The following is a 14,004-nucleotide window of genomic DNA, read 5'->3' on the forward strand; positions in this document are numbered from 1 at the left end:
ACAACCTCCACCCCGTGAGAGGACTCTAAGGGAAATGGCTGCACCTGATTTCACCTGCGAAAGCTTGTGCATCCAATACCCTGATGAGGATGTCCCATATGTTCTTAAAACTAGACTGATCCATTTGCTTCCAAAGTTTCATGGCCTTGCAGGTGAAGACCCGCACAAACATCTGAAAGAATTTCATATTGTCTGCTCCACCATGAAACCCCCAGATGTCTAGGAGGATCACATATTTTTGAAGGTCTTTCCTCATTCTTTAGAAGGAGTGGCAAAGGACTGGTTTCATTACCTTGCTCCAAGGTCTATCACGAGCTGGGATGACCTCAAGACAGTATTCTTAGAAAAAAATTTCCCTGCTTCCAGGACCACGACCATCAGAAAAGATATTTCAAGAATTAGGCAACTCAATGGAGAGAGCTTATATGAATATTGAGAGAGATTTAAGAAACTATGTGCCAGTTGTCCTCACCACCAGATTTCTGAGCAGCTTCTTCTCCAATATTTTTATGAAGGACTCGGTAACATGGAGAGAAGTATGATAGATGCTGCCAGTGGTGGAGCCCTTGGAGACATGACCCCTGCTGAAGCCAGAAATTTAATTAAGAAGATGACTTCAAACTCCCAACAATTTAGTGCCAGAAGTGATGCTATTGTCATTAGAGGAGTGCATGAAGTAACCACGAATTCATATTCATCAGGTGAGACTAAGAAGCTTGAAGGTAAACTAGATACCTTGGTTAACCTGGTAACCCAACTGGCCATGAATAAAAAATCTGCACCTGTCGCCAGACTCTGTGGTTTATGCTTCTCTGCCGACCACCACACAGACCTTTGCCCTTCTGTGCAACAATCTGAAGCAATTGAACAGCCTGAAGCTTATGCTGCAAACATCTACAACAAACCTCCTCAACCTCAGGAGCAAAATTAGCCACAACAGAACAATTATGACCTCTCCAGCAACAGGTACAATCCCGGGTGGAGGAATCATCTCAACCTTAGATGGTCGAATTCTTCACAACAGCAGCAACAACAACCTTATTTTCAAAATGTTGTTGGCCCAAGCAAACCATACGTTCCTCCACCAATCCAGCAGCAACAACAGAAATAGCCCCAGAAATAGCAAACAGTTGAGGCTCATCCGCAACCTTCCCTTGAAGAACTTGTGAGGCAAATGACTATGCAAAACGTGCAGTTTCAACAAGAGACCAGAGCCTCCATTCAAAGCTTAACTAATCAGATGGGACAATTGACTACACAGTTAAATCAACAACAGTCCTAGAATTCTGACAGATTGCCTTCTCAATCTGTCCAGAATCCCAAAAATGTGAGTGCCATTTCATTGAGGTCAGGAAAGCAGTGTCAAGAACCTCAACCAGCAACATCTTCCTCATCCGCAAATGAACCTGCCCAACTTCACTCTACTCCAGAAAAAGATGATGACAAAAATTTAAAGAGTAAGTTACCTAACAATTTCTATGCAAGTGAATCTAAAGAGAAGCAGCATATCTCTCTTCCATTCCCTCCAAGAGCAATTTCCAACAAAAAAATGGAAGAGACAGAGAAGGAGATATTGGAAACATTTAGAAAAGTAAAGGTAAACATACCTCTGCTGGATGCAATAAAGCAAATTCCAAGATATGCTAAATTCTTGAAGCAGTTGTGGACTAATAAGCGGAAGCTTAAAGGAAGTGAAAGAATTAGTATGGGCAGAAATGTCTCTACATTGATTGGTAAATCTGTTCCCCAAATCCCTAAAAAATGTAAAGATCCAGGTACATTCAGCATACCTTGTACTATAGGGAACAGTAAGTTTGACAATGCCATGCTAGATTTAGGAGCTTCTGTTAGTGTTATGCCTCTATCTATTTTTAATTCTCTATCTCTTGGTCCCTTGCAGTCAACTGATGTGGTAATTCATTTAGCTAATAGAAGTATTGCCTATCCTGCTGGTTTCATAGAGGATGTCTTGGTTAGAGTTGGTGAACTGATTTTTCCTGTTGATTTTTATATTTTGAATATGGAGGAGGGATTTTCTAAATGATCAGTTCCCATCATTCTAGGCAGACCTTTTATAAAAACTGCTAGAACTAAGATAGATGTATATGCAGGCACACTATCTATGGAGTTTGGTGATATAACTGTTCATTTTAATATTTTTGATGCTATGAAACACCCATCTGAAGATCTTTCTGTATTTCATGCTGAAATAATTGACCATATTGTTGATGAATACATGACTGATCTTCATTCTAATCTGCATGCCTGTCACTCTTCATGCATTGCATCTGAATTTGTACTTGATCATATATCTAAATTTGATGCTGAGAGTGAATCTGAATTTGATATTGATTACATGTCTGGTGATGTTTTACCTCTTGAGATTGATTTTATAGAGTTAGATAGAACTAACCATGTTTCAAGAAGTACATATACATCTGACTTTCTTTATGAGGTACAGGCTGAGAAACCATCTCTTTCTACCATTATCCAGCCGCCCACACCAGAATTGAAGCCTCTGCCATCAAATTTAAAATATGCTTACTTGGATGATAGCAAAAGTTTTCCAGTAATTATATTTGCCTTCCTTGCTGATGAGCAAGAGGAGAAGTTGTTATCAGTTCTCAAGAAGCATAAGAAGGCTATAGGCTGGACCCTGGCAGACATTCCTGGTATTAGCCCATCCACATGTATGCATCGAATAAATTTAGAAGATGTAGCTAAACCAGTAAGACAGTCATAGAGAAGACTCAACCCGGTGATTCTTGATGTAGTGAAGAAGGAGGTAACCAAGCTTTTGCAAGCTAGAATCATTTATTCTATCTCCGACAACCAATGGGTGAGTCCCGTCCAGGTGCTTGAACGCCTGGCAGGTAAATCTCACTACTGTTTCCTTGATGGCATTGAAGTAGATCCTGCAAAAATTTATGTTATTTCATGATTTTCTTACCCCTCTTGCGTGCGAGAGGTGCGATATTTTCTTGGTCATGCAGGATTCTACAGGCGCTTTATAAGAGATTTAAGCAAGGTAGCCCTTCCACTATCCAACTTGTTGCAAAAGGAGGTGGAGTTTGAATTTAATGATAAATGCAAAGAGGCCTTTCATTGCCTCAAAAGAGCACTAACTACCACCCTTATCATTCAGGCACCTGATTGGACAACCCCATTTGAGCTAATATGCGATGCATCCAATTACACATTGGGGGTTGTCCTTGCTCAAAAGATCTCCTTACTTCAGCTTACTTCTTTTCCACCATGACTTAGGGAGTTTTTCTTTTCCTATCTCCTCCTTTACTTTTATTACATTTGTCCGATTCTATTTGATGGTTTAATTGCTTTTAATCTTTTACTTGTGCTACATTGAGGACAATGTGTTGTTTAAGTGTGGGGGGGAGTGTTCTTTGGTTTTGGTTTAGTAATTTTTTTAGTTAGTTTGTGTTAAATTTGTTAGTTTTGTTGGGTTTCTAGTTTAATATTTTAGGTCAATTCTGTTTGCATGTACAACTTTGCATATTTTTCTTTGAATTATAGGATATGTTCAAGAAATGGGTAATTGTTCTGAAAATAAAAGTCTCTTGACATTTTGTGATTTAATATCCTTGTTTTTCCTCTACATATCATGATAATTTTGAAAGCTCAATTTGAAATTGATAAGTTTACCTCTATGAGAATTTGAGCCATCCATCATCATAATCTTTTGGTGTGTTTCGCCCCATTGATTGCTTGCACAATAGCCTTGGCTTGATTCTTGTTGATGCTTCCTAATTCACATGCATATTTGGAAATGATTTAGGCAATTTTATTCTTATAAACTTCTAGCCAAATGAACTTACCTTGAATTAATTCCTTTGATAGCCCCTTTGAGCCTATGTTCCCCTTTCTTTGTTTTGAAGCTCATTACAAGCCTTAAGTGAAAAACCATGATATCCCATTACCCTTAAGGAATTTTGGAGCTTTGGAATTGTTTTGGTAATAAGTTGGGAATAAGTGTGGGGGGGTATGTTTCATTGGAAGATATGATTTTTGGCCATGCTTAATGTTTTATTTTGGCCATGCTTTATGTATATATATTGCCTAGTTCTTGCTTTAGTCTTCAATTGCTGCAAAAAAAATGAAAAAAAAAAATCAATTGCTGCAGATTCTGCAAATTTGTATTGTTCAAAAAAAAAAGAGAAGAAGAAAAGAAGTGAAGTTGAATAAATGAGGTCTTGTTATGAGGACTTGATTTGAGAGCCTTGGTTGATTTTGTTAATATTAAAGGGTTTGGGTTTACTACTTGTGCTTAATTTCCACTTATTCCCCATTGCTCCTCTATTCCTTTGGGATTTAGCTACTTGTTCCATATTTTTCTTCCCTACCTTGTCCTTGGCCCCATTACAACCTTTAAAGACCTTTTGATCCTCATGTGCATGTGTTTGTCAAGTTGTCAATTTTAGAATTTTGCCAAGTCTATGTGGTGCTTGTTTTCATGGGTGCTTCGAGAGTAAACAGTAGCCTAGACACTTGAGAGATAAAGTGTATATCTTATGAGGCTTTATCACTTTTCATTCTTGAGCTGATTAACTATTTTTCCATGATTGGGTGCTTGGATGATTTTCACGAATGTCTTGACTCTTTGGATCTCTTCATGTTAGATGTTACCCATTCCTTTCATTCCTTGATGTTCATTGAGAAATATGTAAATGTTTGTGTTTGTCTCTCTTTGATATCCTTGACTTTTGTTCTTTATTTCATTTTGCCCAAGAGTGCAAAAGGCTAAGTATGAGGGGTTTTGATGTGTCATTATTTTCTCCTATTTCTTAACCCTTTTTTGCACCATTTTTACTATTGATTAGTCTTGTCAAATTAATTAGGCAGCTTTATTATTTGGGCCCATTCAACTAATTTGATGTTTTTAATCTAATTTCAGGAATTAATGAAGCATTGAGCTTGAATCCATAATTGGACTTGGACTTGAAGAGGGCAGACTATTTTATTCTACAAAATTAGATCTTATCTTATCTTATCTAGATATTATTTAGATTTGATCTCATCTAGATATTATTTCATCTAGATCTTATCTTATCTTATCTAGATTTGATTTTATTTTATTTATGGGCTTGGATTTAAAACAGATTTGTAAGCCTTACGGTTGGAAAACTATATAACAGCACCAAGGTTCTAGTTTAGTTCTCTCTCTCTTCTCTTTCTCCTTTTTTTCGTTTTTGGCAATTCCAGTTCTGACTTTTAGTTTTATCAATAAAATTTCGTTCTTCAATCTATAATTTCGTTCTCTATTGATTAATGGAATGCTAAGTCCCCAGCGTTGTTTTCTCTTGAGGATCAAGCACAGTTCTCTTTGATGTTCTATTATTACTGTTAAATTTTGTTCAGTTTTTCCTCTTTACTAATTACTCTGAATTTGTTGCTATTAATTCATGCATGCTTAGTGCTTGATTAATTGTCTCTGCGCTTAATTTACGTTCATTCTTAATGATCGTTTATGAATAATTGGTGTATGTGTTGCTTAATCACATAATGAATGTCTTATGTTAAATTTCGCTTAGTAATTTAATTTAGGGTTGGATTAAGTGGTTAAACTAATAAAGGATAAATTCTCGCAACCTAGGATAAGAGACTTGCTTGTGAATCAAGGGGAAGCAACGCATTTTAATTCTGATATTTTCTAATTCAATTTTACTCGCTGTTTAATTTACAAAAGCAAACAACCCCCCCCTCCCCCCCCCCGCCCCCCAATTTGTTACTATTTCCTACTATCTGTTATAAACATTTGGTTTATCATTGCTCGTTGGGAAACGACCTAGGATCACTTCCTAGTTACTACATTTTAATTTTTATTTTTATTTGATTCGGGTATGACCTCGATCAGAGGGAGATATAAATAAATGAAAAAGAGGACGCGGGGATTCGGGAGAGGAATAGGTAGATGGTGGTAGGGTTGAAATCCAACTAGCAAAGGCCATGTTATAACGTGGGAAACATCATTTACGACAATGGATACACATTTCCCTTTTTCATTTTCAAATTCATCTGCGTGCATTGCTCTAATTAGTAATTACTACCACTATCTTGTAAATACGTAAACCTTCCCTTAAATATTCGTTTTGGTCGCATGGGACAAGAATAAATTAGTCTCTAAAAAAGATGAAACACTCAAGTTTAATTTTAGAATATACAAAAAATGATACGGATCCCCCGCATAATTTGTTCTTAAACTTAACTTAATGTTAAATTAATCCTTAAAAAATATAACTTATTATTAAATTAATCCTTTAAAATTATAACTTAATGATCAATCTATCATTTTTTATGCATTTGATAACAAATTTTATTTTTTCATCTTTCAAGAATTAATGTGAATATTTATCTCAATCTTTTATTACATTCAAGACTAATAGGATGAAACATCCACTGAGATCTAAATTAGGGATTTGATTTTGAGAATTTTTAAATATAAAATAAAAAAAGGAAATTTGTACAATTTAAATGTATATGTATTTAATATATATATATATATATATATATATATATATATATATATATATATATATATATATGACCTTTTCTAATTAGCATTGAATCATATACTAATTTTTCATTTAAAATCTTTGAACTTTTCATGCCTTACCAAAAATGAATGTGTTTTTGCAGATTTTAATATATATTTTGAATTTTAAGATACAAAATAAGAACGGGAAATTTTGTTACTTAAAAAATAAAAATACTTTTGAGTTTTTCAACTTCCATTTAGTCATACTAGTGTAACAACTCTGCATTGCACGCGTGTATTAAATTTATAATTATAATTTATAATATTATATTATTATGACATTATAATTTATTTTTTAGTTTTACAAAAAATATCTGTCAAGTAAATAACTAAATATGTATATGAATATATTATGAATATTAATATAAATCTAAATAATTTTATATTGACGCATCTTATATAATTTTAATGTGAAAATTTGTGTATTTTAAAAAATATGTTATATTAAATTTTATGATTTAGTTTCTTTACAAAATAAGTTTAATCAAGATTCATTATCAGTGTAAAATGTATTGCACAATTGATTATTTGATATTCTTTGTCTCAATGATTATTTGTTTTGTTATTTTTTTTTCTTATCTTTAATATAAAATAATCTTACGTTTTTAATTAAAACATGTCATAATTATGTTAATTAATTCAAATTAAAATATAGGAGTATTAGTTTGAAATTATGTTAATTATTATAACTATCTAAGTGGATATGGATGTTAATCACGGGTAAATTTGAAAGAAAAAACAAATTATCTCTATTTAAAATATTATTTATAAGAAAAGTCAACAATTTTTTCCATTTACATTTTAACAAATGAACATTGCAGTTTTAGGTCAAATTAATAGTTAACTTTAAATTAATAATCAATTTTTTTGAGACGTCTATCAAAAATCTATTAAATGCATAAATTGGGTGATAATAAAAAATATAGAAATAGTTTAAATAGACATTCTAATTTTATAAATAGTCACATATTTATATTCATCCCTTATTAATTTTGACTCATGCAAATTTTGGTCCATGGAATAACAACTGGGCTATTGTTCGGTATTAAAAAAATGATTGCACTAAATAAATTATTTATAAAATAATTATTAAAAACATGTTAAAATTAATAAAGTAACAAAAATTAGAATAACATAGATAATCGTGATAAAATTTCAGTTGAATTTTATTTAAAAATAATAATTGAATTACAATTTAATAGACAAAAAATTGATTTGAGAAAATATCTTATTTTCGTATGTAACTTAATATAGAAATAAAAAAATTGTATGTTCACCAAAAATTGTTCCATTTATTTTTAAAAATATTACATTTACTTAATATATTATCATCTCTTTCTCTTATTATTAAAGCCAATAAATTTTGTGATGTGACACCAGAATCAGGGATTCTAGTTCATACATTTAGCTTAAGTTGGTGTCACATTTATTTCATTTGCAATCTAGACCCATTTTAAATTTAAAATGTCATTCCTTTCTCTTTTAAAAGACTTTTGTAATATTATATTACAGCATGTTGATATCCTAGAACTTACCTTCTATTTTATTTCTTCTTATGAGGATAAGGATGTTAGGTTGCATTCTTAGCTTTTATATACTTTATTGTCAGAGACACTATTACAAATAAGTTTTTTTATATCGGTTATTCAATCCATTCTACATCGATTTTCACCCGTCTTAAACAAGGGTTTCGTAAAATATGGTGTGCTTTACAACGCCGGTTTTCCACCTGTCTTAGTATATCAGTGTTTCTAAGACGGTTATTTGGATAACCAATCTAGAAACTGTATTACTTTCCACATCGGTTATACGTATAACCGTCTTAGATATGCATTAGTTTACCCGCCTCTCTACATTGGTTATGCGTATAACCGTCTTAAAAATTGAATACTGTGTCTATCTTTCTAGATCGGTTATTGAATAACTGTCTTAGTAGATATTTCATACTAAGACGGTTTTTTTTGCATAACCGACTTAGAATTATTATTTTTTTGAAAGTATGATAAATACAAACTAGCTAATAAAAGTAATTCACAAAACATCAACAAATATTAAATGAAGATTTAATTCACCTTTGTCAGAAAATGTCCTATTTATTTGAAGCAAAGCTTGCAATCTTAGGCACATAATGAATCCAAATAAGTGAAACCCTAGCTCGCCTTGCAAGCAATAAGAAAAATATGAAGCTCTATAGAATCAAAATGAATAAGTCGGGAAAACAAAAAGAAAAATATACATGATGCTAGTCGAAAGGAACTGCTATGATCTTGCCACTTGCTAGTGGTATAACATATTATATTATGGTGTGTAATACTATGAATGCCATGACATTTAATAAGTACATAACTACAAAGAGCCTAATTCATGAAAAGCTTTAGGGGAGGCATCATAATCATATCTATAACGTGATTAGATAAAATAAAATGATAATTAAGTAACTTCAATGCTAGTTGATTATTTAAAAAAAATCCCAAAAACCTAGCTATATGATATAAGCTAATAAACTAGAACAGTGCAGATCCAAAAGAAGAAGACAACAAAGAATAATGCCAAGAAGCATCATTTTCCCAGTGATTGTCATAGATTTGTAGTTCTTGAAAAGTTGAGATCTCATTAACTTCCAAGCAAGTTTCACTTCATGAAAAACAAATTCCTTATACCTTTCAAACGATCACAAATCAACAAAATCACACAAACCACCACCACCTAATCTGTCCAACACCACTCCAGATCTAGAGTGGCACAAGGAACATGATGCAACATTGACATATCTCTATAGTCACACAAAAACCCTTCACACACCAATATGAATCAATCAAGAGTCCCCTATCCCAATCTCAAAAAGAAACACATCCATGACCATTCATAACATTTAAATACAACAAATCAAAAGAAAGCAGCGAGATTAAATTAAAGAGAACAAGACATACCCCACGTGCAATGACAACTCCAGCAACAATAGGAATAAGGGCACTATAGGTAACCCAAGCCTCTCTCTTGAGGGTGATATGAGTGAATCGAGCAACCAAAAAATCTACAACAAGGGACAAGCATAACAGGGAGAAAGTGAAAATTCCATTGAGGTAGTGTCATATGATCTCATTCACATTGATTCAAATGCTATATACAAGTATCTTAGCATCATCTGAAAGCTAAGAAGCCAAGGACAGTTTCAGTTCTGGGGAGTCCTAACTCTTAAAAAAAAATGTACCACCAAGCCACAGGACCTAAAAGCATGACCACACAACATGAAAGATTAATCCAGTGTAAATTATTCTATAAATTTTATTTTTTTTTCTAATTACCTGGAAATAATTCCATCCAAATTCAAGTGGTAACTATAATTTATAATAAAGAAATTTCCACACAAGAGTTTAGCCCTTCATTGGCAATCTTTGACTCATCAAGACTAGCAATTAGACAATTGACTTTCTTTTGACCAAACAAAGACATAAAAGATTTCCCATGCACGAAATTCATACGTATCTGTCGTGAGTGTGATGTTGGCCACTCTTTTCAGGGCTCATAGTCATATATAACTAGTGTAGAAAGGACATAACCCTATCATTACTAGCCAATTGTCCCTAAGAAAAATTCAAAATGTTTGTAACATAGTTGAAAAGAATCATAATGGTAACAACAAAATGATTTTCTACTTTTAGTCTTTAGACTAGGCCACTAGAAGTTGGAGTCCTGTGCATAACTACTGAATACTAATTGACAAAAAAAAATGAGATTAGTTGTAGGACACAAAATATCTACAGTGCAGTTAAGGTATGAAAAGTGCAGTTTTTCCTTCACAAAAAAATAGACAAAAAGAGAATAATCAACAAACAAGGGTAACAAAATACCAACGATATTGCTGTAGCGGACAAAATAAGGCTTTTTTTTCACAATATTGTAAACTAAAGTTTGATTTTGGATGAAAGAAGCGTCTGATTCTATCCCACTGATAATAAAAAAAAATAAGGCTAATAGAATGAATAAAAAAATGTTAACATAATTTGGATAAGAGGTCTATTTTATAAAATTTGTTAGATAAAAAAAATGTAACGGACATGTTTGGGTCTTATTCTTGCAATGGGTCTTATTCCTGCAATGTTTGGGTCTTAAGCTTTTAGAAGAGTTGGTTCTAGACAATTGTTATTACACAAAAACAATCAATATATAAAACATTTTTCATCAAGTAAGATTACGAAAATAAAATTTGGAAAAGTCTCAAACCAAGTCAATTCGCAAGCACACAGCACCAGAACTTAATTCTCAACTCTGAAGCAGCCATTAAGCACATGACATCATTACATGGAGATTAATTATTTCCTATATAAAAAGAGAAGCAAAGAAGAAAAAGGAAAAAATAAAATATTACAAAGGGAGAGAATTAATGGCCTGGACTCCTTGCAACAAGAACTAAAGTGAAGGCACACCAAAAAACAAATGCATACCTGAGGATACTTGTTTTCTTCCTTAAAGCCAGTAGATTTGTGTACATTTTTATACCACCAAGGGGCCCATAAGCCATCTATTGGTTTTGGACCTGCTTCTCAACTGGAAAATTGACATTAAATTTCACATTATTATGATGTTGAAGCTCTACCTAAACATCCAACAAATCATAAACATAATAATCCTATTTAATAAGCATCACAACAGAAAAATACAAGATAACACAAAACCACTTGGCTGGTTCATCCAAGGCTGGCCAAGAATAAAACAAATAAATATTTTCTATTATTTTTTATAAAGAAAAAAGGGTCCATATATTGAAAAAAAACATCATATGTTTGCAAAGATGTCTGAAATATAACTCTCATTTAATTTTTTTTTAAAATATCTTAAAGTTTGTTTTAAGCCTTATTTATTATTGGACCAGTCCTTTGTTCATCTAACTTGCAACCCCATCAAACAGTCTATGCTACAACTACAAGTGGGACTCATACATAGATGCTACTAGCCGCAAAGTCCGCATAAGCGATTCCAACTGAGAATTGGAGCTTGTCCTCATCGCGATTCCAACTGAGAATTGAAGCTTGAGTTTTTGTGAATAGAGCTGCAATTTTTACATTAATTATACATCCAATGTTTTTTCCCTTTAATAAGCATATAAATCCGACTAAAAGGGGATCTCAATTTAACTACTTGATCAGCAGAATATTTTACCTGTAAATATTCAGAACTTAATTCATTAGGGAGACAATGCTGAGAATCCTTCATCTATTGGAAAATATTGAGCCCTGAAGTGTGAATTCTTGATATCAGGGGTTCAACTTGCATAACCTAGCAATCAAAGACAGAGGAAGTAGTGAGAACTTGACATGCAATCAACATGCAAAAAGCAAACTATGAACATCTATGAGATGCAGGCACAACAAAAGAATTACTATACATTCTTCTAGACCAGGTGATAACCCAACTCAAGCAAAGATACTTGCATGTTTCTCACTTTTAACCTGATCACATCACACTAAGGTGGAGACACAAGAAACATCAACCTTTTTGGAAGGACTAACTAAGTTCACTGAGTTGCAGTAAAAAATAAACTTGATCTTCTGAAGATGTTCAATAAAATGACAAATGTACACATTTTCCAAGAAAAAAATCATTTATTTCTCCAAACAAAATGTTAGAAATGATGATTCAGGATCATGACAAAAAAAAAAAGAAACATGATGCAAATTGAAATAATTGAACACAAATCCATATTTGATAAAAGTCGCAGCATTTTGGAAGCCAAAAGCAAGCTACACGTTATCACATGCACTACCACCATCACATCTTCTCTATTTACACTAAATAGTATTACTATACCATCATGTCTTCTGAATCATTAGGATCCTGAACCACAAAAAAAGTGTAATTAAATTGAGGAAACGGAAACGTCACCGTTTAAGGGTAGTGGTTTGCAATCGAAACCACAACCACACTGGGGGCTTTCGAGGAAATTCTTGACACCAAAATCAACGGAAGTGATTTCGATAGAGAAGTAAATATTGTTCCCTTGACAAGAGACCTTAGTGATGTTGAGCCAAAGGAGCAAGATTTTGGCGATGACACCTTTGAGATTATAGAGCCTGCCCTTTGAGATGACACCCGTGATGGTGGATTTGTACTTGAGTGTGTAGGACTCTATGTCGAAGCTGCATGCTCCTTGGAAATACACTACGAACTTGTCGTTGTCTCTGTTAAGCGAATACCCTATGGCTCCCTTGGGAAGAAGACCCACCAGGAACCCGTACTCCATCAGAACATCGTAGGCTGATAGCTTCTGCGGTTGGCTTAACACGCATGATACCTTCAAAGACACCATCAGGATCCATAGGAATCTAATTGAAGACATCACCGCCTCTCTCTCTAGCACGAGGGAGACGGTGGAGGTCTTGGGAGCGAGACGAGCTTTGCATTAGGGTTGTTGCTAGCTGTGTTTTGTATGTTTTATTAATTCAAAGGGAAAATGAAATAAATAAAATAATTAAAAAAATTATAACTTCAATCAAAGGCGGTCTTTAAAAACCGTAGTAGTTAGATCAACTAACAAAGACAGTTTTTATAAAACCGCCTTCGTAACATTCACATCGAAGGCAATTTTATAATACCATCGTAGCTGGATTAAAAAAGTTTGCTTTATTTTCAAAAATGCCACTGTATCATTTACTACATCGGTTTTTATATAACCAATATAGATATGGCGACGTAAAAAGGAACTTTTCTAGTAGTTAGAAGCTGTAGATATGTGTTGCTTATTTTTATTTTTATTTTTTGCTAGATTCTTAGATTTTCTGCACTCTCTCTTTATTACACACATTCTTAGATTTTCTTAGGTTTTAACTCATAAGCACTGCTACTTGTCTAATTCTACCTTTCTAATTATAAGCACTACTAAATTTCAATTGTCTAGTGCTAAGTATGAACATTAGTCAATTTCTTTAATGGTTTTAATCTCAAGTATGTTTCTAACTTTATGCTTTGTAAAATATTTCAGAACTTGTTGCTAAGATGCTATTGTAATACTGTTGTTTAGCTCTTTTGTACAAACACAACTAAGGTAGACTTCCCTCTAATCTTTCTCAACAAAATAATGTCATGGAACCATTAGTAAATCATATAAGCACAAGAGGGATTTTATTGATGTTGATCCATCGGGAGAAGACAGACACATTGATATGCATAAGCTATGTGAGCTATATGTTGATGTTGATCCTCCCCTTTTAGTGGAAATTGGAAAAGTGTACAATTTGGGGTCAACCATACACCGCAAGAAAATAGAGGATGATAATGTCAGGGTGGTGATCGAAGAGGTTATAGATTCAAATGCTCAAGTTCTTTTCCTTATTGATGAAGTGCAAATAGTGGGACATGCCCTTAATCATTTCATTCAATGGCCGAAAAGACTCGTTAGGGCTATTACAACTAAGGTATCCATAATCAATTACTTTTTGGTTGTGATAACTTAATTG

General features: G+C 33.2%; 1 protein-coding gene and 1 non-coding gene across 2 annotated transcripts; both read right to left on the bottom strand.

The window, feature by feature from the left end:
• Window positions 1-373: 373 nt before the first annotated feature.
• On the bottom strand, window positions 374-480 carry LOC114413936. The gene has a single exon (XR_003667075.1). It is a non-coding gene; the product is annotated as a small nucleolar RNA R71 (small nucleolar RNA).
• Window positions 481-12,401: 11,921 nt separating this feature from the next.
• On the bottom strand, window positions 12,402-12,887 carry LOC114411613. Its single transcript, XM_028375231.1, has one exon. The coding sequence runs from the start codon at window positions 12,885-12,887 to the stop codon at window positions 12,408-12,410; it is 480 nt and encodes a 159-aa protein (XP_028231032.1). The 3' UTR covers window positions 12,402-12,407.
• Window positions 12,888-14,004: the final 1,117 nt, after the last annotated feature.

Source organism: Glycine soja, chromosome 5, assembly GCF_004193775.1.
Source record: "Glycine soja cultivar W05 chromosome 5, ASM419377v2, whole genome shotgun sequence".
NCBI lineage: Eukaryota > Viridiplantae > Streptophyta > Magnoliopsida > Fabales > Fabaceae > Glycine > Glycine soja.